The sequence below is a fragment of the Cydia pomonella genome, unplaced genomic scaffold (assembly GCF_033807575.1).
Source record: "Cydia pomonella isolate Wapato2018A unplaced genomic scaffold, ilCydPomo1 PGA_scaffold_215, whole genome shotgun sequence".
Lineage (NCBI taxonomy): Eukaryota > Metazoa > Arthropoda > Insecta > Lepidoptera > Tortricidae > Cydia > Cydia pomonella.
This window is the reverse complement of record NW_026907855.1, coordinates 139,404-164,960: the sequence shown is the minus strand read 5'-3', so window position 1 is coordinate 164,960 and position 25,557 is coordinate 139,404. Positions and strand designations below refer to the sequence as shown.

General features: G+C 35.6%; 2 protein-coding genes across 3 annotated transcripts; both read right to left on the bottom strand.

The window, feature by feature from the left end:
- Positions 1-5,059: 5,059 nt before the first annotated feature.
- LOC133533912 (probable peptidoglycan muropeptide transporter SLC46) lies at positions 5,060-12,572 on the bottom strand. 2 transcript variants are annotated; one of them, XM_061872991.1, is made up of 7 exons: positions 11,498-12,572; positions 11,118-11,256; positions 10,716-10,817; positions 8,763-8,900; positions 7,956-8,039; positions 6,566-6,722; positions 5,060-5,816 (listed from the first exon to the last, which is right to left on the bottom strand). In XM_061872991.1, exons 1-7 carry the CDS (start codon positions 12,281-12,283, stop codon positions 5,711-5,713), a joined length of 1,512 nt encoding a protein of 503 aa, XP_061728975.1. In that variant the 5' UTR covers positions 12,284-12,572; the 3' UTR covers positions 5,060-5,710. The 2 variants fall into 2 exon arrangements, with proteins under 2 accessions (XP_061728975.1, XP_061728974.1); XM_061872990.1 differs by having other exon boundaries at positions 11,118-11,259; positions 11,498-12,570.
- Positions 12,573-18,380: 5,808 nt separating this feature from the next.
- Positions 18,381-25,039, bottom strand: LOC133533913 (proton-coupled folate transporter-like). The gene is made up of 7 exons (XM_061872993.1): positions 24,163-25,039; positions 23,728-23,887; positions 21,883-21,984; positions 21,558-21,695; positions 20,022-20,105; positions 19,213-19,369; positions 18,381-18,504 (listed from the first exon to the last, which is right to left on the bottom strand). Exons 1-7 carry the CDS (start codon positions 24,946-24,948, stop codon positions 18,408-18,410), a joined length of 1,524 nt encoding a protein of 507 aa, XP_061728977.1. The 5' UTR covers positions 24,949-25,039; the 3' UTR covers positions 18,381-18,407.
- Between the last annotated feature and the right edge of the window lie 518 nt (positions 25,040-25,557).

Here is a 25,557-nt window from a genome sequence, read left to right as displayed (position 1 = left end):
AATGGTCACATGTGCATTATTGGTCAGAAATAGTAAAATATATGAATATTTACACACAAATTCCCACTATAAAACAAGAGGTAAACGAATACTGCAAAAAGTATAAGAAAATATTTCATAATGACTATGTAACGAATTAGCTAAAAACCTGTTAAACAAGCAAGACACACTGAGTCTAAAAAGATGGCACATTCTGGTAACGATGCACAGTGAAACACCATCCAAATTAGCAACCTAAAAAAAACTATCTTTTTCTGGCTAGAACATATGCAAATTTAATAAGAAAATAACCGGCCAAGAGCATGTCGGGCCACGCTCAGTGTAGGGTTCCGTAGTTACTCTTCCGTCACAATAAGCTAAACTGGAGCTTAAAGTATAGTAAATTGTTAACCAAGGGATGACACGGTACCTTTCACCCGAGTTAAACAAATAGGCAAATTTGCATAATCAGTACCTAATTAAAGTAACTCTTTTTACTATGAAGGGAAAACTTTTTGCGATAACTCAAAAACAGCTAAACTGATCATGTCCGCTATAGTTTTCATTTAATGTCTTTCTTAAGCTCTACTTCCACGATTTTTTTCATATTTTTTGGACCTATGGTTCAAAAGTTACAGGAGGGGACACATTTTTTTTTTCTTTCGGAGCGATTATCTCCGAATATATTCACTTTATCAAAAAATGTTTCTTGACAACCCCTATTAGTTTTGAAAGACCTTTCCAACGATACCCCACACTCTAGGGTTGAAGCGAAAAAAAAAATTCACCCCCAATTTACATGTAGGGGAGGTAAACTAAAAAAAATTAAATTTTTAGATTTTATTGTACGACTTTGTCGGCTTTATTGGTTTATATATCCATGCCAAATTTCAGCTTTCTAGCACTAACGACCACGGAGCAAAGCCTCGGACAGACAGACAGACAGACAGACAGACAGACGGACATGGCGAAACTATAAGGGTTCCGTTTTATGCCATTTGGCTACGGAACCCTAAAAAGGATATACATAATATTAAAGACTAGACTCTCATACGGCGCCGTTCCGTGGAGCAAGAGTTGGGTGTATTGGGGATGGGGTGGGAGGATGTTACCCAAGCCCAAGCTGCCCAGGACCGGAGTCAGTGGAAGAAAATGGTTCGAGCCCTACACTCCAGCAGGGGGTAACAGGATGAAAAGAAGAAAACTCTCATACGATTTTATTTTATTTTAGATTAGCATTCAAATAATAAGATTTTTAATGATGTAGGGCGCTGATGGAGGGTTCCTACCTACCTTCATATAATACAAAAAAGCCATAAAAGCAGAAGGGCGCATATTCACGGTACTTGCATCGTTTTAATAAAGAAAATATTTAATTTTTTGGAAAAATCTTAAGTGGCTCATCTGATCATGTTCAAAAAAATTTCATTTTATGTCCAATTATTTTCAAAAGTATTCACTAAATATAAAACTCTTAGAAACCTTAATCATTTTAAACACCTATTTAATAACATACCACACGTTGAGATTCACTTACATTTTTGTTTTTCACTTTTAGATACACCGGCCGGTCTGGCCTAGTGGGTAGTGACTCTGCCTATGAAGCAGATGGTCCCGGGTTCAAATCCTGGTAAGGGCATTTATTCGTGTGATGAGCATGGATATTTGTTCTCGAGTCATGGTTGTTTTCTATGTATTTAAGTATTTATAAATATTTATATATTATATATATCGTTGTCTAAGTACCCTCAACACAAGCCTTATTGAGCTTACTGTGGGACTTTGGTAGTCAATTTGTAAAATATTTATTTATTTTATTTATTTATAGATACAATGTAGGGCCAGCCCTAAAAATATAAAAAAAAAATTTCTAAACTAAGTAGCGACACACAAATTACACCTACGTTCCAAATTTGATGAAAATATTCCTTAGTGTTCGAATAGATAAAATGGCTGTGACATACGGACAGACAGACGGAGGGACGGACAGACACCTCAACCTTGTCCTGATTGTAGCACATAATATATGTATAATAGTTTACTTAATTATCTTAATGGTACTGGAATGGACTTACCTATTCGAACGTATGATATTTGAATGATGTCATTCAGTTATCGTGCTTTCGCTTGTCATGTATTGTATCGGCGCAAGCGCGGCACACGATAATGAAATTACATCATTCAAATATAATTCTTATGTCAGTGAACGTTTGAATAGACCTGTTAATTGTTTTTGGCATAGCATTCTTCAAATCTAAAATTATTAGTATTATCACAAAACATAGGAATTAAATAGCATTCGTCCCATCGTAGCAGCAGCTAAAGAAATTTGCCAATTTCTTTAGCACTAGCAGGAATAAACAAGCGCTCTATTCCCGCCAATGCTGGCAACCAGCGCTGACCTTGAAAAACTGTCTATACGAGGCCAAGAACAAACCAGCGCTGGCTTCGTCTAAACCTGGCTTAACACTCCACACTTAAGGTAATGGGAATAAGTAGAGATGCCTTCTGCCCACACTGTGCCAAGGAGGAGACACGCTTGCACTACCTAGCAGAATGTATTATGTACGCGGTAACGCAATACGAGTATAATGCACTCGGTAATTATACCTAAATTAGATCAGAGTAAAAGATGTCGAACTTAAGGATGTCCTGCTCTGCAGGTAAACAAGAAGATTTGAGGAGAATAGTGTGGGAATACCGCCGGGATACCTGCAGCTTGAACTGTGTGTAGGAATTGAGTTGAACAAATGAAATAAGTGATCAACAGCCAGCTTTTTTCCCACCGGGTGTCCCTACTGTTCTACGTCTGCATCTATGTGTAGTAGTGTGAATACTTATAAACACAAATCAAAATATTTAAGAGGGTAGCTTTGCGATCCTAGCGAAATAACGGCACTTTTTCAATGAAATTTCATTTCGGGAGAAAACGTTTTCCACTAACTAAATCTTAACAAATCACTTCGATTTTGATGTCGATCGTTTCAGCATAATATATTTCAGGTTTATAGGTTTCGCTTTAAAAATAATGTATTGCAAATTTTGAAAGAAACGAAAACATATGAACCTAGTTTTTCATTGTGTCAGTAACATACTAAAAATCATGGAGAATGTAAAATATTTAGAAGTGGAAAAACATTTTCTCTTTTTTTTATGAACCATCACGTGGTATACATCCCTCTTTATAAAAAATATTTCATTTGTTCCCTAGTTGTAATAATTTTACTGTTAGTAGATTATATATTTTTTGTCTATTTTTCCGTGATTTTTTAACATTATTGCCAACGCACATAATGTTTATTAAAATGTATATTCCATGTATCCCCAGAGATGGCGTGCACTGCCCGTCCGATTTTGTTAGAATTCGTTATTCGAAAATAATTCGTTGATGGCTTTTTGATGCAAATTCGGTTTTTAGCACGAAAGCTTATAAATTCATGCGTGATTTTTTATTCGTACATCGTAGCGGGGGAAATGCGAGTTGTTATAGAAATTGCTGGCCATCAAAACGTCCTGCATTTATCTGTTTGAAATTGCAGTTATTATGATTTGAAACGACATGAATGGATGTTTTTGAAACAACATAATCGTTTATATTTTGCACAGCATGTCCACCGCAAACTTACACTAAGGCTGGTGACACAGGACGTTAATAGTACATTACGATACAAGTGCGAAAAATAGGAAATTCGAAACGAGTGGTGATAAATTAAAACACGACCGAAGGGAGTGTTTTAAATCGACACGACTTGCGAATCTCACTTCTGAGGTGAAAAGTCTTGTACTATACACGTTATATACATCTCGTGCACTTTTGAGTCCTTTAACTCCTTTATTTGAGCTCAATATTCTAAATTATATTATAGAATCTTTTGCAATAGAATATCAAACTATGCTCTCTTGATGTTCAAATAAATATTCTAAATACCTTTAAAAAATGTTTCCTACTTTTGCATGTCATTCGTTTGCCACTTATTATACACAAATTGCTAGAAAGTTTCAAAATTCCATGACTGGTAGTATGAACATTTTTAATCGTGAACGTGAAGTTAAAATGGCTTTATATTCTTTGCTAGTGTTATTATACTGAAGTCGACTTATTGTAATAGATATAACAAATATAATCACGTTAGTTTGTACTCTTAAAAACTGAAACGCTGGTAACCTAGCGGTAAAATCGTGCGACTTTCAATCTGGAGGCACAGTTTCAAGCCCCGGCTCATATTAATGAGTTTTTCGGAACTTATGTACGAAATATCATTTGATATTTACTAGTCGCTTTCCGGTGAAAGAAAACATCGTGAGGAAACCGGATTAATCCCGATAAGGCCTAGTTTACCCTCAGGGTTGGAAAGTCAGATGGCAGTCGCTTTCGTAAACATTAGCGCCTACACCAATTCTGGAGATTAGTTGTCAAGCGGACCCAGGCATCAATGAGCCGTGGCAAAATGCCGGAACAACGCGAGGAAGATGAAGAAGAGATGTACTCTTACAAACTATCACCGAAAATGAAGTGTTTCAATAACAGCAACGTTAAACCCTGGATATGTCATGTTGTTGTTTTAAGGCATCCCAAAGGGCCCTCAGAATTTTGCTCCACACCTTCCTATCTTCAGCGACCCTTCTGTGCTCGCTCCAGTTTAATCCGACCGCTCGTAGCTCACTCTCGACGGACCGTCGCAAGGAGTGTACATGACGCCCGGAGCCACGGTTTTTGTACGGCAGTTTCCAATCGAAAGCGATGGTTGCGTTAAGCATGATTCACATTAGACCGGGCTACGTCCGGGCTGGAGCTTCCGGGGCTTCGCTTCTTCTATGGAAAGCATCATGTGATCACCGATGTGGTCGTCTGTCATAGAAAAGTAAGCGCCGGAAGCTCCGGCCCGGACCCGGCCTGGTCTAACGTGAGTCATCCTTTATTCGTTTAAAAAGTATGTCACGATATCTACTTGAATGGGTCTACGTCAATGTATGATATACTTACGTAAAATTCTGTATATATTCCGTAAGAGTTAATCTTCCTCATAATCCCCATAGATAACTATGCAGGCCAAACATGGATATCAATAATCACAAGAAATATCATGTACCCTTTATTTTATTTTATATTATTTTGAAACATTCATGGAGCAAGAAGAAGAATATTATTTCTAACGCGTGGTAAGAATTGCGCTGTCATAAGATGCATTACCCGCTAGGCTTTCATTGAGGATCCTTGAAGCTACTTAGTACATGGTCTTTTTGACAGACTGCAAGAGCGTGAAGCAGCTACGTCTAGAATGAGATGGTAATACGTTGTTATATGACTGTCTCAATCTGGCAAAAAGCTAAATTTTGCTCTAGCGACTGGAAACAAATCTGTGAGTAAGGATTATGGTGGTATGGTGAGGATACCTAAAAAGATATTTGATCTGCTGAACTATATGAGGCGAACCAGAGTAAAGACAAAAAAACATGAGTTGAAAGAAGGTTACTGTTTTGTTCATAAGTGTCAATAATGGGAGTAGATTTACTGGATTAATAAAATATAACACATCTTACACATCCCAAAGTTAATGCTTAAATCATTTAAGTTCATTATCTTCCAGCGTGGCAAAGTGATATAGAGCGAGAAAATAATTCATAATATCGACGAAATTTTTTTGTGTTTTGTCATTTTTATTTCATTATTGAGTGTATGGAAGTCTAATTCCATCATGGCTCCACCTCACTGGTAGGAGAACTAATAATATCAGACTGATTTCTCGGCTGCAGGAGCACAAATGACGTCAAGTTTATGGATTATTGTTTCGGCTTTATTCTCCTTTACTTCTTGGCGATGTTGCCTGAAGAACCATCTGTAACAATAAAAAATATTTACCTACATAATATAAGTGCCCTATTTAAACACTACTTATATGAAAAAAACCTTAGGTAAATTTCTCCATTTAATTTCAAATTAGCTGTAGGTATCTTCTTCTTTATTTGACATGCCCTAACGGACGTCGGCGACCACCTTTGCCATCTCTCTCCTGCTTTTGGCCATTCTTGCCAGTATGGCTGAGTTATTCACGTTTGTCCAATTTTTAATGTTGTCAAGCCAGATGAACCTACCTACCTACTTACCTACCCATAAAACCTGTTATATATTTTATTATGATATTTCAAAGGCTTTTGCCACGCTATCCTTATTGACAGACTTTTCTGTAAGTAAAGGATTTTCTGGGAAAACCCATTTTTGGTTTTTAATGCCTCAGGGTTCAGTTTTTTCTGCATCTCTTTTATGCTGTACAATAGTTATCAGTTCATAGCTATGTACCTATGGGAATGCAGATGACAGCATAGTTACGGTGAGATAAAATTCAATGCCAATATACCAATGATCAAGTAACCAGTGTTAGTAAGCCACAATTCTCTAAGCTCCTACATTTCAAACATTAAAATGAATCTATCCTTACCAGTGATCGTCCATCTAGAGCTGCTTGGTATAAGTTATTTTTTTGTAAATCAATTGAATCCAATCCAAATCAAACTGCAGCCAATGATAATAGAGTCTTCTTAAAAGTAAATATTAAAATAAATGCTTACAAGCATTCTCAAAACTCACATTAGTATTGATATAGCCGGTAAAGTGTTGCATGCGCTGTAAAGGAACACGGCGCCTGTGAATGTCTTCATAGTAGCCCCGTATAGCGTCGTGTACGTGGGATCGAACGCTAACGCCGCCAGCGTTTCCACGAGACTAAAGAGAGAATTCATTTTTCCTGGAAATGGCCAGGAACATTGTTAAAGTTGGGACTTTGACAGTATATCCTTGAAGGTATTCCAGGATGTGCTCGTAGATACAACGGTTCAAGTTTGCTATTGTAATGTACTTATATAATGCAGTTACTCATAAAACACATACTGATAGCAGTCACGATTTGAAAAAGTATTAGCAAAGAAAATTTGAAATAGAGGATTGTCAAAAGAACTTTTTTTTTTCCTTTGGCTTTTACTCCCTGCTAATTTGCACAGGGTAAATTCGCCAATGTCGGTGTTGAAAAGAAAACTTTGTAGCCACAGTAAATTTACTGCCACCTTTCGACACATGTTTAAAACTTTTAGAACGCCATTTCACTATGATGCTGGCTGATATGTGTTAAATTTGTTAAATATCAAAAAGTAGCGCCATCTACGAGTATTACATCAAAAACCAAAGGTATGGCAGCATCGTTTCGAGCGATGGCGCCACAACTGAGCCGATGGCCGGTAAGATGGCGCCACTTTTTGATATTTAATAAATTTAACATATATATATATCAGCGAAAGAATAAGGTTCAAAGTCAAATGGCGTTCTAAAAGTTTTAATCATGTGTCGAAAGATGGCAATAAATTTACCGTGGCTACAAAGTTTTCTTTGACAATCCACCTCTATTTCAAATTCTTTTTGGTATTATTAGTAACGAATGTATCAATTTACACACGTAATATAATAAGCCACTTTTAAAATGTTAGTCCTTCGCTAACGAATTAAATAGCGTCTTAATTTTATCGGACACATTTCTGCAAGCATAAAAATCTCAGAATAGATCAGCGGTGGCAGCATGGTTCCATTTTTATCATTTGTCACTATGCCTGTCACTTTTGCGCTTACTTACTTGTTAGAACGTGACAGGCATGGTGACAAATGATAAAGAACCGACCATCTTAGCCATACAGTAGGGCTAAGATGGTCGGCTCTTTATCATTTGTCACCATTCCTGTCCCGTTCTAACCAGTATGCTAAAGTGACGCATGACATGACAGATGATACGCTGCTGGAGGTTTATTGCGAATTTGATCTGGATTTGTTTCTTTTACTCAAGTTATCACGAATTTTTTTTTTTAACAAGAAAAAACAATTTTGTTTTTTGATCTGTGGAGTCATACACACTGAAAGACAAAGTATTATTCAATCGATTCATATTAAATTGTACGTATATTAAAGTAAAATGTTTTCACAAAATAATCCTTACCCATTTCTTGACTGGGTACTAATTTTGAAGCCATTGATCTTAATGATGTAAATGTCGTGGCGTTTAGTATTTCAACCAGAGGAACTGTAACACACAAAAAATAGTAAAATAACATTAGAAACTAAGTAACAAATCACCAATTTCTCATTTTCATAAAATTGTTGATAAAAGTGTAATTCGATGTCGTGACATGACGTACGCATTTGCGTTAAGTCTCATTTTGTATGGGATTTAGGGACAGCGCGCCGGGACGTTTTGGAAACTCAAAATTCCATACAACATGAGACTTAACGCAAGTGCGTACGTCACGTCACGCCATCGAATTACACTAGGGGTACTGATCAGGGATTATTATTCTGTTTCATTTAATAGTTACCTCACTCATTGGCGTCTATTGCAAGTGTCATAAAAATCGAAACTAACTGTAAGATGGTTTGGCATTAAACGTGCAGAAAAAAATACCGAGAACATTTCATGGAAACTTGGCAATTTTTTTTAAATTATCTTTGGGCAACGTACCAAACTATAAAAGAAGCAACAATAAATATGTTTACAGTACATATGGTGCTACTTTACCGCACTAGTGCGAAAATTAGCATATTACGTTACTGTGTCCAACATTTAAAGGGCCTTATGTACTGTAAAACGTTGTACAATACATGTGCGAATAGGTAATTCGCAACTCGTGCCGATTTAAAATATCCCTTCGGTCGTGCTTTAAGTTATCGCCACTCGTTCCGAAATTCCTATTTTTCGCACTTGTATCGTAATGTACTATTAATTATTATAGACTTACTCCAAACTTACCCATAAACATTTGAAAATCTGTGGCGACAAATGCAATAAAGATAGATCCAACCATTTTGCTGACAATGGAAATGAGACAGAGCACGGAATCATCCCAGCCCCACCGCTTACTAAACACGCTGATAGAGAACAAAGCTCCTGGAAAAAAAATTCAATTATGTAAAAAATAACATTATTTGCAGCGGCAGACGACTTCACATTTATTTAAATTGTATTTAAATGTAGTATTTGTATTTTATGTATGTTGTCGATTATCATTAGCTAGTAGCATGCTGAAAATCGGCAATGCACTAGCTAAGCTGTACAATTGCTAGCTTGACATATGTTTCATTTTTAGGGTTCGGTACCAAAAAGGTACAAAAGGAACCTTTATGGTGCGACTCTGGCCGTCCGTTCGTTTGTCACAACGCTAAATATCTCGAGTCGAGAACCACTTAAACTATCGATTTGAAATTTGGAACAGTTAGATACCCTAAGATAACATTGAAAGCATTTTTTTTATTCACTATGTAAAATGCCTAATATGAAGAGGGGGCAAAAATTTCATAGTCTAGTGACTAGGTTAAGTGGGGTGGGGTGGGGAGAGCTCAAATTGTACATTCCAAAACATTTATTTTTCTTTGTGAAAAAAATTGATTTATGGAGGAAAATGTGAAAAAATACCATCTCCGAAGTTTACCGATGAAAAATTATAAAAATTTAACACAATATTAATATTACTATATACTTTACAGGAAAATTATAATCAGACCTCTATCTTGGTAATTTTTTTTAAGTAAAAAAATACATTTCTAAATTCTGTTTGCAAAATAACCAACTTTACGTGTGTTTATTAAACTTGAAATTTCTATGACATTACACTAAAGACACCTTTTTCAAATAAAAGAAAAAAAATTGAAATGGATTCACATGATACAGAATTATCCTCGAAAAACCAACATACGTTCATTACATCGAGCAAATTAGTTAGACAATTTACCGATAGATGGCGCTGTACACAATTATCCTTAGTGTAGATACTTCTGATCAAAACTTTTTCGCCTTTATATACGAGATAATTCAAAGTTTGTACTGAACCCTCGGTGCGCGAGTAAAACGACTTGACCGGTTTTTTATTTTATTTTTATGTGCGGATGCAAATCACTTTTCATTCTTTCTTTCTGTTCAGTAGAGATAGTGTTAGATGAGATTAAACTGAAAAGTGTACACAATAATGATGCCTTCCTCTGTCACAGGAATGTAAGCGGAGTAAAAAAGAACAGTGTGAAAATGCCTCCGGGACAGTTACCTTCAGCTCTCAAGGGAATTGGGCCGAATGAATATATAACAAGTGTTCGCCAGTCCACCCGTTTCTGGCAGGGCGTCTGTACACATCAGTATCTTCCACTTAAGAGGCTGTCAACACCCAATGTCCTTGAAATTGATGTTACTTAAACAGTTTTTTAAGAAAGATTATTTGTTTTAGTCAAGTAAGAAAAATATATGTTCATATTAATTATATTTCAAAGACCGTGGTTGTACTCGATACACGATTGAACGAAATCGGCTCGATAGAAAATAATTGCAAAGATTGGTCTTAAAATCACAATTAAACGGTTTTATGTCTTTATTGTTTTGACTTATGGGTCTGCAATTAAAATCACAATTTCAAAACATTTATATCTAAACCGTGGTTGAGTAAAATATTACACTTATAATCCACTTTTTTTTATTTAATTTATTTTTCTTATTATTCCCTTGCCCAGGCCCAGTAACATGCGACAGTGCTATCTCATTTACTCCGATACAAATAGACAGTGTGCGCGCTTTAGGTATTGACAGCCTCTTAAGCCTTTGTAAGACAGAAGAAATATAATTGCCACCTGGTCTTAAACTTTATTTCAAAGTGATAAAGTTAAATCTTGCAGTTTTTAACCTTATAAAGGGGTTAAAAGTTGTAAATATCCTGCTCACCTAAGGAATGCGTGATGATGTTGCACGTAGAGTAAATGCTGTACTTCACTGCATCCCAATTGAGACGGTAGCGCAGAAACAAATATAATACCTTAGATTCTCCTGTAAGTAGTTAACGCAAAACATTAGACTAGGACTTACTTATGGATTAGACTAAAACTTTCGGATAATAAATGTACATTTTAAATAACATCTACCCATCAAAAATTGCTTGGATACAGAAGTGCTGCAGTTAGTTTCGTTGGTCACCGATCCTTGTTTTTAGATTTTCATAATAATCTTATTTTTTAAACTACAAGTATTTGCAATTATTTTCATTAAAATAATTATGTTCTAAGGTTGGGTTGTCCATATAATTAGTTGTTAGTTAACGCTCTGGATGCAAAAGTACTTTATTCTTACCATGGTTCGGGCCATAAGCCATAGCTACAACTATGAGCGTTAATATGATCTTCATTCTTATATTGCCGTCTCGTTTTCTGGTTACTACTGAAGCTGTCTCCTTTTGCACCGTTATAAGGTATTTGAATGTTATAGGGTCCTTCTGGAAAATTAAAATAAATAATGTTTGTTGGGCAAAAAAAAACTGAATGTAGAAAAGATGTTTCTCGTTCTGTAGAAAGGTAAAACATCATCTAATGTATTTGTAAATTATATTTATTGGACTGTGTGTTTTTTTTGCACCAGCTTTTAGTGTTTCTGATTGACCCTGTGTTTGACGAGTAGTAAATTGTATATCTTTGTGTGATGAATTTTAAACAAGTATATATGAATCGTTTTACCTTCTCATTTGAATCTTGATCAGGCTTAGTATTTTTCTTCAAGTATATGCATCCATAAGCAGCAATAGCTAATTGTATGATTCCTGTTGTAAAAAATACTCCATAGTATCCTCCAAACCTCAAGAGGAATCCGCTTAACGATGTTCCAACGAGAATACCACACGTCATGCAAAGATTAGCTAAGCCAACCCTGAATGTCCTGCATTCAGCCGTCGTAATGTCACTAATGTAGCTGAAGACTCCAAGATACATCATGACCCACCCACCAGTAATAGCAGGGAAAACAGATTCAAGCAACATCGTCACTTCTACAGGAATCTCATAGAAAAAGTAAGCGCTCACAATATTGCTTGCGCAAACCAAGATCTCTCCTGCCACTGGTAAGAGAATGCAAATCTTCCTATTTCCTGTTCTATCACTCCAAGCACCCATGAAAATCACAAGCAAGGTAGGCACTGCAGTCTGTATTATGCTCCTCCAAGTTTCAATTTCAGATATAATCTTCTGTATTTCTCCTTCTTCTTCTGTATGGTTACCTTTTCTTTCAATAAGCGCATCGCAAATAACTTCCCCATAATCTTGTTTCACTCTGCACGTCTTCTCCAAATTAAGATTTTGTATTGCTATTCTAGAAAGCATAGATCCTATAACAAGTCCAGCGAATATTGGTTCAACAGTGACGTTACATTTGATATAACAAATTTTTTCATACAACGTTTTGGTTTGAAATTCATTTTTATTATCTTTTAAAGGTTTTTCTTCCACATTTGTTTTTTGATCACTCATTTTACTGTTTATGCTGCCTGTTGATGAAACACTTTCGCTTTACTAACGTTTTAAAAGTTTATTTGTACATAGATAACTCTTAATTTGTTTTACTTATAGCATGCTCCATTATATATTTTACTGAGTACCTAATCTCAAAGTAACCAGTGCAATAAAATCTTCGAAAGTAGTTTGATTGTGTTTTCATGTTTATTTCGCATTTGTTCGTTTTAGTAACGAAATGTTTCGTTATTATTCACTACTTGTATGTCACAGACTGGGTTTGTTGATGCCACATAACGCTGTCGTTGAATGCAGACGTTTACAAACAGATCCAATGTATGTCATTAGTGTCCGTTACAAACAAGTACAGTATAGGCTGTCAATCTTAGCAGCTCTTTTGAGATTTGCTTTTTACGGTGTTTATTTCTTGTTGTGTCCCTTTGCTACAAAAGTGGTTTTGAATGAGAGTTCAGAAATAATCTAAGGGCTCCTTGCGGAGAAAGTTGTGCTAAAATGCTAATTAGTTCGTTTAACCTCAGCGGCTGAAAAGCCTATACAGGGGCCGTGCGCGGTGGAGGGTTTGCCATCTTGTGGTCTGAATCGGAATCATAAACTGTACATTGACAGTTCACGCCAACGCCCCTTACAGTTCGTGCTCGTTCCATAGTGGTACCTCTGAACTAACAGACGTTTATCATTCGGCCGCATTAGTAAATAGCACAGCTCCATCGTTTCTCATTCTGTCCAGGGGGCCTAATCAAGATGACAATCGTTGATAAAAAGAGCCCAACTACCCAAGAACGCAGATATAGAGCAGACCCGAACTGGGAAAGTACCTCCACCTTACAGAAAACCGCAGCCAAATAACACTAGACCCTCCTCCTCCTGTCGGTGAATAAGATTGCCAGAGCTCAACGAGGGTGCGGAGTGTTAGGGCCAGCAACGCGCATGTAACTCATCTGGAGTTGCAGGCGTTCATAGGCTACGGTAACCGCTTACCCCCAGGCGGGCCGTATGCTTGTTTGCAAAAAAAAACTAGTTCTCTTAACTACTTTTCTTAGTATCTGTCATCCCGATATATTTTATCGTTTCGTTTGACATTTATGATGTATGCTTGTCATCTTGGTTAGCCCCCCTAGCCGTGCAGCATGAGTTGCGTTCTCGGACGCGACTCCATACATCTTGCGCGACTTCAAGTATGGACTCGCGCGCTAGAACGCAACTCATGCTAGACGGTCTGGTGTACGAGCCCGCAGACTAATGAAGAGTCAGTCTTTCTTATTTACATGTCTCTCACGTTCATACACAGTTATTCATTATGTTCGTCACATAATTGACGCACACTGTAAGTGAGGCGTTATCAATGTATATGATAGTTAAATAATGCTGTTTACCAGAAGTATTTGTACGGCTCCTTGTTGAAGCTAATACAGTCCTCGATATGGAATCAGATTATTTAAACATCGTATATTATGCGGGACTTGCTACTTATATTTTCTTTTAACTATTTAGGGGAGAGTCGGTTATATCGTACCAGTTTTACTTAAACGTCGATATTTTCATTAGGAAGGCAACTGTGCTTAAATTGGCATTTTTTTATACCATGTCGATGATAAACAAGCATACAATCCGCCTGATGGTAAGCAGTCATCGTAGTCTATGCACACCTGCAACTCCATATAAATATTCAGGGTGTCTTTGCAGATTCAGATTCAGATTTATTTATTACACAACATACCTATGATTGCATTACAAATTACATTCATGTCAATTTATATGAATCTATATTGTGATCGTCAAAAATAAACTCTAATAATGACTAAAAATAACATCATAATCCAGATAGCAACAATTATTAAAGAGAAATTTTCACCTGAAAAGGATCGTCAAGCCAGAATTTATAGAAAAGCAATAATAAAATAAAATAAAATCAATAAGAAACAAAAACAATGTCAAATAAGCAAAAATAAATTAAAGAGTTATGTCAAAACATTCACTTATTGAATATAATGGGTTCTCCAGCTAAAAGTTTCTCAATCGACGCTTGGAAATCGTACGGATGTTTCCGTCTTTATTTCTAAAGGTAATCGCCCATAATAGGTTGGACCGATGACACGCGGGTTCTTTGCTGCAAGTGCCATGCGACGTGGAACTGTTCGTAATCGACCAGTAGATATAATGTATATTTATGCCGGATACCTCAACGCGTTTATTGAAATAAAAGTTATTTCTGACATACATAATAATTTCGAATAAATACAATGAGTAGTGCGTCATTATTTTGTGCGTCACGTAAAGGTCCAAACTTTGGACCCGAGTATATCCATAAACTACGTCCAAAAGAGAGGTATGGGCACTGTGAATATCATCTCGCTTAGTGTGGTAGGGCACAGCACAACGAATGTCATTCCAGATCTAGAGCAGAGCCCAACTGGGGAAGTACCTTACAGAAAACTGCAGCCTAATAACACTAGACCCTACTCAGTATTATGTTCCTGACGGTAAGTAAGGTTGCCGGAGCTCAACCAGGGGGTGTTAAGGTCCCTGGAGTTGGAGGCGTCCATAAGCTACCACGAGGCGGGCCGCTTGCTTGTTTGCCACCGACATAGTATAAAAAAGTAGAAATATCAAACATTTCTTGGCAGACACCGAAATAGTTGAGGTACTGTTACAATTCAGAAATGCTTGGTCCCTCAAATCATACCTACATCCGTGAGAGTACGATTTAAATAAGTACGGATTTTTTCAAAATTAACAATACGAAATGATAATTATATTTTCTTAAAGCATGCAATAAATCCATTTATATTTGTAGTTTAACACTAAATTTATTATTGTGTATTTGTACTCGACCGCGTCAGAAGGAAGGGATGTTTTTACGAGTTTTAAGAGTTACGAGCGTAAGTACCTACGTACGTACATGTAAGTACAAATGTCCATTTTTTGTCACGCTGCCGTTGAATTCGTCAGAGTGGTAGTGACATAGACTATATATATTTTGAAAAGGGTGGCTACAAAGTGGAGGGGGGGGGGTTACCAGTGCAATATGGGTATCAAATTAAAGCAATGGATTTTTTTGTATAATTAGTATGTTTTTATAATAATAATTCCTTTTGTTAACTTATCTCGACGATAAGATATGTTAATATTATAAACCCACATCAAAAAATCGAGACCGCCGAAAGTCATATTTAACCTCTTTCATTAGTTTTTAGCCCTATACCATTTCTGGTCAGATTATTGACGGCAGTATCACTGAATGATTGTTTTGTGCCTCACGTGTAAATAACCTAGGTCGTTAAGTGGAAAATACGATTTAACCGGCGGTGCTATAGCCGAGTCTCCCCTATGCTTGTTTATTAAAAATCAGACTGCTTGCATGACTTGCGTTGTTGCGTGCGTCCATATTTGAAGTCGCGCTTGACATACAGAGTTGCGACAACGCAAGTCATGCTTTTAGCCATCTGCTTTTGATTTTATTTTGCCCTCATTGCGGCTCGCTACCAAAGTTTTAAAGGATAAGAACATTTTTAACTGTTCACTAACACAACTTAAATGCATTTAAATATTGATTAAAACTGGAATTTGTTATTTGCTTAAATTTAATGTACTATGTCATATATGTAACGTATATGTAACGTATTTTCTACAGACTTATCAAATCACTGATTTACATATTTCAAGTATTTGTATTTGTTATTATAAAATACAGATTTAAGTCTTTTTGTTTTTTGTAATAGCCACGGACCTGTTTATATTTTATTTCTACATATGAAACTATAGGTCTATTTGTTGTCTATAATTTTTGACAAAAAATTGTGTATGACTGTTTGTTTCTAAATAAATATAAATAATAATAATAATGTGGGATGTTGATTCGACGATCATTGTCCCAATAGTCGGTTCAGCGAACGGTCTCATAGCGAAGAGTCTCGACCAACACCTTGAGAGACTCTCGCTAGGTGGTTGGATCAAGGGTCAGATGCAGAATGCGGTGATCTTGGACACGGCGCGGATAGTCCGACGGTTCCTCTCTCTGCGGCCCTGACCACCGGCAGCTTGGGCCCTGCCCCGCTGCTGGCGGCACACTAGGTTAGGTTTTTTTTATAATGTGTTTATATCTTTTGTATTGTTTTTGAAGTGTTTTTATATTTTACTTTTATATTCATATTATAAATGACCTAGCCTAAGACGAAAAATAAATAAAGGAATAATAATAACATTAACCCATAGCCCAGTATTTAGTCCATCGCTTTCACCCAATAGCCCAGTTCATTTTAGATTCCATCAACCCTCAAATAGTCCTTGCACCCTGGCGGGTGCTGCCTCTGCGTGCGATAATATAGTGGTATATATATAGATCGTATGGTAATATAGTGTATTTACCCTTACACATATTGCGAAGTTTATTGTTCTATTTTGATATCTCTTATCTGCCGAACACTATAAATCCTATTCAAATAGATAACATAAAGTACATGTCTAAATTTAGAGAAAAATGGACTGCTTAGACAAGTGGTTCGGTCTACGGAGCGTATGTCCGATCCATCACCATTTCCTTACAAGGATTTCCTGGCCTATGGGTTTCTGGTCAGTCATCTAGCATGCACGTACGATATTATTATTTTAATAACTAAAACGTTACTTAGACCAAACAGTAAGTGTTCGCACACCACATCTAACTCTCATTTATGATGTAAGTAATAGGATGTAAGTGTAAATACCACTAAGTGAAATTGAGACTGGACTAGTCAAGTCATCAGACCATCTTGCTAGAGTTTTCATCCTTTGCATTTTGTAGTACGTCATCATCGCCACTAGCTTCAATAATAATTGACACAACTATATTCTTAGATTTTATAAGCAACAACTTAAAACGCTTTAGGAAAATATAATAATTTTGCACAGACGAGTATATGTTTTCAGGTTTCATGTTTGCACAGCTGAGTATGTACTGTAACTGTAACTGTATGTAAAACCGACATCCGAATCAAATTAAAAAAAAGGTAGAAATTTATTTAAACATAAAACAGAACGGCCACTTGAAATTTAATTATTTAACGATTATCTGTTGTTTAATTTCATAATTTTAAAGATAAGCACAAAATAGTGCGAAATCCCACTTCCTCCTTCCTCCTTCCAAATCGTAGTGGGGTTTACAGGGGATAGCAATTGAATTTCGGATTAGCTCGCCATGATCCGCTCTCCGTCCCACTCTTCGCTCATCCTTATCTCTTCTCTTTCACATGATGGGTCCTCGCTACCCTGGTTCCTGTTCTAGCTCTATATCTTACACCTCTCATTTTTTAGTGATTCCAGTTTTTATAATGTTATAATTTGGCTACTTAGTGTTCTCTAAACGTAATAAGAAAATAAATAGCAGAATACTAGCGTTTTCTACGAGCTTACACGTACGAGCGTGTAAGCTCGTATAGGTAAAATGTAGGGAAAATTAATGCGCGAGTAAGGTCGAAAAAAAACAAATTTAGGGAAATGTGACGCTCCTACTGTCGAAACGACCGTTTATACGCGCATAAAAATACGTAAGCCTGAAACCGCCCTTAGACCAACCTGAACCAAAAAATCTAACTAGTAACTGAAAATATCCGCGTCCCGTCTACCCCCTTAATCCTACTCACCACATTTTACGGTGTTTAATGAACGAAATGTGTAATATTCAAAATAACATTGAAATTTATGCTTAATTGAAGGTCTTTGATTATTGTTTTTTTTGTAAGTGTGCGTGCATGATATAAATTCAATTTATTAGCCAAATTTTATTATTTATCATAATTTCAATTGTCTTTAACTCCATTGTTCTCCAGTTGGGAAGGATATACATTATGTTTATTTTCAGCCGACTTCAAAAAAAGGAGGATTTTTTATGTATGTTCACCGATTACTCAAAGACGCCTGGACAAATTTGCACAATTCTTTTTTTGTTTGATAGGGTATACTTCCCAGGTGGTCCCATAGTCATCAGGTCAGGATCTGATGATGGTATCCTTCAGAAATAAGGCATGCATAATGTAGTATTTCAGTTTAAAAAAAAATTAAATTATAAATAAATGATTTCGCTCATTGAAAGAAAAAGTTTATAAAATAAAACATAATATATGTATAATTATTTCAAATTTACTTTCTAATTTTGTATTTCTAAGCCGGGATCCACATTTGTAGTTATATTTTTCTTTTTCATTTCTTTACGAGTATCCTTTTTGTGCTGAATGAAAATCCATCTGTAAAAAATATAATAGACATCATCTTACATCAAACGTAAGTTGTTCAATGAATAAGATAATACTCTTAAAACACTATTACACAAATCGACCTGTATGCTCAATACGGATAGAAAAAAGAATTATCTAATTTTCGCGGTTATCACACTGATGCGAATTCGCACGTCGCTCCGGTGTATGAGCTTGACGGCTATGCACATACATATATAGCGATGTCCTGCTTGCACACTGGAGCGACGTGCAAGTGCATCGCATCCAATGGATAAAACGCGATCGTTATATTGTGTTTTGACACGAACAAAGATAGATGAGAAGGGTAAGAATTTTGACAAGAAATATTAACTTATTACGTACTTATTTATTCTAAGCTTAATAGCGTCATTCGCAGAGGTTTTTGCTTGTTAAAAAATGATTGATTACGGGTACATGGGTAGTACATCGTAACTAGTGATTTTCCAATATGAAGTCATATGGAACTCCGGTAGTCTTTTAAGAAGTGTAAAGGCTTTACGGTAGATGTCGCTAAAAAGCCGGAAAGATTCGCTGGCTATGGATGAGTTCTTGGTGGCTCAGTTGGCAGAGCGCTAGAGTATCGATCCAGAGGCCCTGAGTTCAAGTCTCACCCAAGGCAATAATTTTTCCACTTTAAAATTTATTCTAAGATTAACTTTGCTTTTAGTTAATTTGCTTTAGCTCATTGATACTTACATAAAAATTATAATTGGGGGTACAGTGAAAGCGGCACTGACGTAATAGATGATCCCAGGATCCACGGAAAGGGTCTCTCGATAGAGCCAGGAGTATACAGGTCCGAATATCATGTTCGCCAGTATCTCTGTTAGGTTGAACACTGATGTCATTTTACCTGTAATTTTTACGAAACAATAACGAATTATATAGCCTGTAGAAAAAAATGTATTCAAAATTAGTGATAATTAAGGGAAAAGATTCCAGCTCACAAAAGTCTGTCAATAAAATTTCAACTTCGTTTCAATATGTTAACGGAAAACTTTTAAGGATGGATCCTTTTCGATAAACTACGTCTGATTAAAAATAAAGCAAGCTTTTCCTAGTTTTCAGCTAGAAACTAATTGATTTTCATTATACATTTTGTAACAAATGACAAATACTATACGGCATTATTACACAAATTGACTAAGGTCCCACAGAAGCACAATAAGGCTATTGTTGTGGGTACATAGACAACGATATATATAATATATAAATATTTATAAACACTTAAATATATAGAAAACACCCATGACTGATCGCCGATTTAGGCAATTTTTTTATGTCGGTGATTAAAACTATATTTTACAAAAATGTTTACTAGTAAGTATTGTGTAACTTTATTTTTACGTTCGATTTCATTATTATATTTCATTTAAATGTTTATATACCTACAGTATGTCTAAACTCAACGTTGAAATATGATACGAAATTGTTTTCAGTATCAGTGCGTCTTGTTCTCACACACCGTCGTACATTGTTGGAGTTCAAAAAATACCACGAGTTACCTAATTCATCGCTAGTGACTAGTTTAGATGAGATAGATCTCATTGCTGTGAACGTTGTTGCGTTGAATGTCTCCAGTAGCACCGCTGTAAATAATGATAAATGAATACTCAAAAATTCTAAGAGCAAAGCAGCACTCAGAAGAAATTATTTACCGATCTGAAAATGCTTTGCATTTTTGAAATTAATCAATAATATCCAGCAAGTAGAAGTTACATCTTTTATCTACACACATATCATAAACTCTATGATGCCTTCAAAATCCGTAAATAATAGCCAACATTACGATAAACTGTTTACAACAAATTTCTTATCTGTGAAAATGTTGTAATTGTTTCATTATTAGAGTCTGTGCGGAAAGACAAGAGTCGTAGAATGCATTGGGCTACAAACATTTCACGACTCTTCTCTTTCCGCACAGATTTTATATCAAAATCGATTTGGTAATGGCATTCAAATTTTTGACATCTCTGAAAAAAAAAAAACCATTTGATTTGACCTTTATTCTATTATCAGTCGAGATGACGTTTTATTCGAAATAAATATTCAGTTACATACAATTTTGAAAAGTCTCGCATATTAGTTAGTATCGAACGATATGGCAATCGGCTTCTAATTCTAGTTTGACTCTGAATTAAACAAAATACTACGCGTGAAAAAGTTTTCATTTGCCGCCATTTGACAAACAGTTTATCTTTTAATTAGTTTCTAAATATAAAATGTATTATTTTTGTTGTTTTTAAAGTAATTTTATCAAAAGTTTCATGTAAAATGAGCGATAAAGATATTTTGGAGACGCCACCTCATCGCAACTTCCGCCAGAGAGCAACAATGGCCTAATGTCGGCTGTAATATGAAGTTAGTGAATATATTATAGAAAGTTTATAATATGGTGTGTAGATAAAATAGTGTATTTAACTGTACATAATTATGCATTCTCGTGTGGTCCTTTTAAGAAACTCACTTCGATCGTTTATTAAACCCACACTCGTATTTTAATGCATTTCATTATGTAGCAGTCACATAAACTACTATTTATTAATTAATCTATGATTGACTTATCGATAACAGATTTATCGACGATACATTTTTGCACGCAGTGCTAATAAATTTATTTGGATGAATTCAATTATGTTCTTGATGATATTAAACTACATTTATGCCCACTTCCAAGGAATTCCTTATAAAGAAAAAAAAATCTTTTAAACAAGAAATTGTAAAAAAAAAATTTAGGAAATGAAATAAGTTCAGGAAAATACGTCAAAAATGGACCCATTTACTTGTCAAGTTGCTGTACCCTCAATTTTTTTCTTAACTATATAAGCTGCATGCTTTTATCCAAATGGGACTAGGGAACGATTCGCACTAGTGTCATAAAGACGAATAAATTGACACATCATTCGCCAAACTTTGCTCAGGAGTTTTGACAGCTACGGTGGATTACATAGGTATATAATAATAAAATTAAAAATAGTAGTAATTTTATACTCGTAGTTTTTAACCATTTGACTTGTTATTTAATAAAAATTATAACATACCAATATACATGTCTAATGATGTTGTGGCGCGGGCAACGGCTATGGCGCCCACAAATTTGCTGCAAGTCGAGATGATGCCTAACACTGAATCGTTCCACTTTAAGTAGCGACTGAATAGGCTTATTGAAATCAATGCACCTGCAACATAGTAATTAAAATCCTTTTTTCCTTTCTTTTTGACAAATGCAGTTATAAAAGTTTAGTATATATAATGTTAACTTTTAAGTATTTTGCATTTTGATTAAAACATACTTTCATTTTAATTATATAAATGTAGAAAAATTCACCGCTTCGGAAAAAGATACATAATATATCAAAAACTTACCTAGAGCATGCACCACGATGTAGAATGTATTATAGAAACTGTACTTTAGCGCGTCCCAATTAAACCGATATCTTGTGAACAGATAACGCACTGAGTATTCCCCTGTAAATATACAAAATTTATCAAATCATATCAGATTGCATGTATTTTCAGGCAAATTACTAACTATCATACATGCAATAAATCTTAAACACTAATAAATAATTTTGGGGACAAAAGTTTTCTAATAAGTTATGTCGATTGCCCTTCGTGGAGAAGGCAATGCAATGGTTCTTAACAGGGGTCATGGTACACGCACCACTAACTAGCTGAAGTGCGCGTAATGGCAATCACAGCTCAGAACACCCTCGGCAGGTGTTCTTGCGAATATTTATATTCCACTTGATCGTCTGCCGTGGCGTACAGACTCTGAAGTTCTGGGGCGGCAATATATAGGTTACATTCGGATATATTGGATTGGATTCAATTGGAAGGTTTAACTCCATCACTATTTTTTTAAGGTGCCTGACGTTTCGCAGGTGGGCTACAACAGTACATCAGTAATGCTGCTGCCTACTTATTTTTATAATTTGAAAATCTAAGAACACCCCAATTCTGACGTTTTGAAAATATTATGTATCTATCGGAACTACCTATTTAATTCCGTTGTTACCCCATCCAGTTATTATATGTATTATTACCATATGCTGTTTTGAGTCAACAAATATACTAGTAGGTAACTTATACTGTTGCCAAAAATCCACTAATTTAGCTAATTAATTATAACTAGCCAATCCATTACTAACAATTGATTGTGATTTATAATATCAAACAAACATTGTTTATAAGGAAAATATATACAATGATGTATATGTATATTTAACTGCATAAAACCAGCTAGAGGATTATCATTTAATAAAACAAACAAACAAACAAGCCGTAGGTAACGAATTTGTAATAATGAAACTATGAAAAGTAGAGTTAAGGAATAGAATCTCCATGTACCAAAAATGTCTGACAAAAAACCATAAATAGGTGGCGCTACAATACCTAGAATATTTGAAAAAAAAAAAAAAACGAATCATAGACACCGCACTTCACTCCGTCAATAACGCCTAGGTTCTTAGCTACTCTAGCGAGATTTGGAACTATTATTTATAGCTGACAGCTGGATATTTTTGCAACAGTTCTGCCAACGATAGAAACTGTAGTGACATTCGATTTTACAATTTGATCTCATTTTGACAACGCAGAACATCTCGATAAGTAATTGCCATTAGCATAATACGCGAACGCGCTCGAGAATGATTAAGGTGACATGAGAAGTGCAGTAGCGTTTCTGCGCAGCGTTGACGCGGGTGGTGTTATCGTTAATTTCCTTGATAAATTGCACAGCTTTCGTTGCCGCATTGCTGTCAGGATTATAACGGTCAATCATTCAGACATCATTTAATGCGTGTAATGTTTTATTACTTTCAGGTTTTTCCACACACTTCAACCATCGAAATGCATTCGTATACTTGTAACCATTCGCGAACCCACTTCCTCGTGGCTCGAGTGATGAGCGCCACTAATAATCTTATTTCGACATCCTTGAGGACATGATAGTCGTTGCGAGGACATGTTGAAGAAGAGCGCAGTGATTAATGTCAAATTGAAATCATTCTGTTAGTTGTTGTTCAGTCGTTCTGTTAATAATATTAAGAACGAATACATGTGAACAGCACAATTACTCTAAGCTCGTGTTAAAATGTTTATTTTGTCAAAACCTATTTATAATTCCGCATGCATTTCACAATGAAATATATACGAAATGTATTTTGCAACATACCACCCCATATTAAGCAACAAAATAAAGTATCATACCATACCACGGTCCGTGTATAAGAACGATGCAAGTCAGTATTAAAATGGACTTAGTCTGCCTGTGATTAGGTCCCGTTTTGAATGCTACAGCCAACGTATCTTGTACGTGTTTCGTGTCGAAAAAGGATTTGAAGGAGCCCCATACGTCGGCTGACTTATCCTGTAATTGTATCTTAGATTAATTGTGGTTGTGCTAAAGTGGGGCCACGTAAAAATCCTTTAAGGAAAATGGGTTTTATTAGACTGTATGTACGTAAAAATTGTTTTCCTCGAAGAAGCGTATAGTAGAATTACGTACAATTATTATTGACAGCTAAGCATATCAGGAAGCCTTTTCAAATAGTGATTTCTGACGCAGACGGGAAAAAAACACCAATAATCGTCTAAAACCACAACTGTGTTAAACCGATTTGGATTATCATAAAATTTGTTTACCTCAATTTCCTTTTCAGAAACCGGTCGTTCAGGGTCTTGGATAAAGATGAAGCCATAGCAAATACTGAATAAAAACAGTAAACCGCTTACTGTAAAAACACCATAATAACCTATATTATGCAGCAGAATGCCACTTAAAGCAGATGCTATTGGTCCTCCCGCGGTTGTACACAGATTTGTCACCCCAATTCTGAAAGTTCTCGTCTCAACACTTGATATATCACTTATGTAGCTAAATATACCCATATAAGATGTGATCCATCCTCCTGTTATCGCTGGAAAAATTGCCTCTAGAAACATTGTTAACTGTACTGGTATTTCATAAAAGAAATACACACTCAAAATATTACTTAAGCACATGAGAAGATCTCCAACGACTGGCAACAGGATGCATATTTTTCTTTTCCTCGTTCTGTCACTCCATGCGCCTAAGAATAATATTAAAAAGCTTGGTATAGCTGTCACGATCAAGTTCTTCCAAACTTCCATGGACGCCACAAGTTCTTGAACGGCCAATTCTTCTTTTAGATACTTGTTGCTTTCTCTAGCCAGCAGGGAGTCGCATACAGCATCACCGTACCCTAAGTTAACCCGACATGCTTTATCTAAATTGAGATTTTGCGTTGCCAGTCGGGCTAAAACTCCGGGAATTACAAAACAAGCAACTACAGGCTCCACAGTAATATTATCTTTTACATATTTTATTTTCTCTTTCAAAGTTTTCCTTTCCGTCTTCTGGCTTGCATTGTAGTTTGCTTTCAACGGTGCTTCTTCGGGAGAATCCATAGTAACTGTAGGTTTAAGTATATGCAATTTTGTTCTAAAACTAGTGGAAATTTTCAAGACACGTGCAACGCGATCAAATATTGGTACGCATTGTATGATAAGTTATAACTCTTTATATCATTCTAGAGCGTCTTATTTTACTAAACAGAGTAATACTGTTTATCAGGAATAGAGGGTGTTCTGTTAGTGATAAGAAAAACATATAATTGCATTAGAGTTTCTAGTATATTGTTTTCATTTTAACTTTGAAATACTTCAACTGCATATCGGTTAGGTGCAGTAAGGTATAAAAAACTGAGAAGAGGTCGCTTAGTAAAATGTTTCAAGCTTATTAAGTTCCATTCTAATTCAATTAAATGTAAGTAACAAATGTAACAACTTTAAGTAAAGTGGAAATAACTTAACAATCTAGGTATATTTAGTATAATTTTTAATATTAAATTAAATTTAAACGTGAATAAGATTTGCTGCACAAAAGGCTTGCTCAATGCCGCGGGCTTTCTGGTAATAGGTTTGAAATTCTCGTTGAAATTATAAAAATGCACTGCATAATATTTTTAAATACACTTAAATAAAAAACAAAACCTTTACGAGAAGAATAACTGTTAT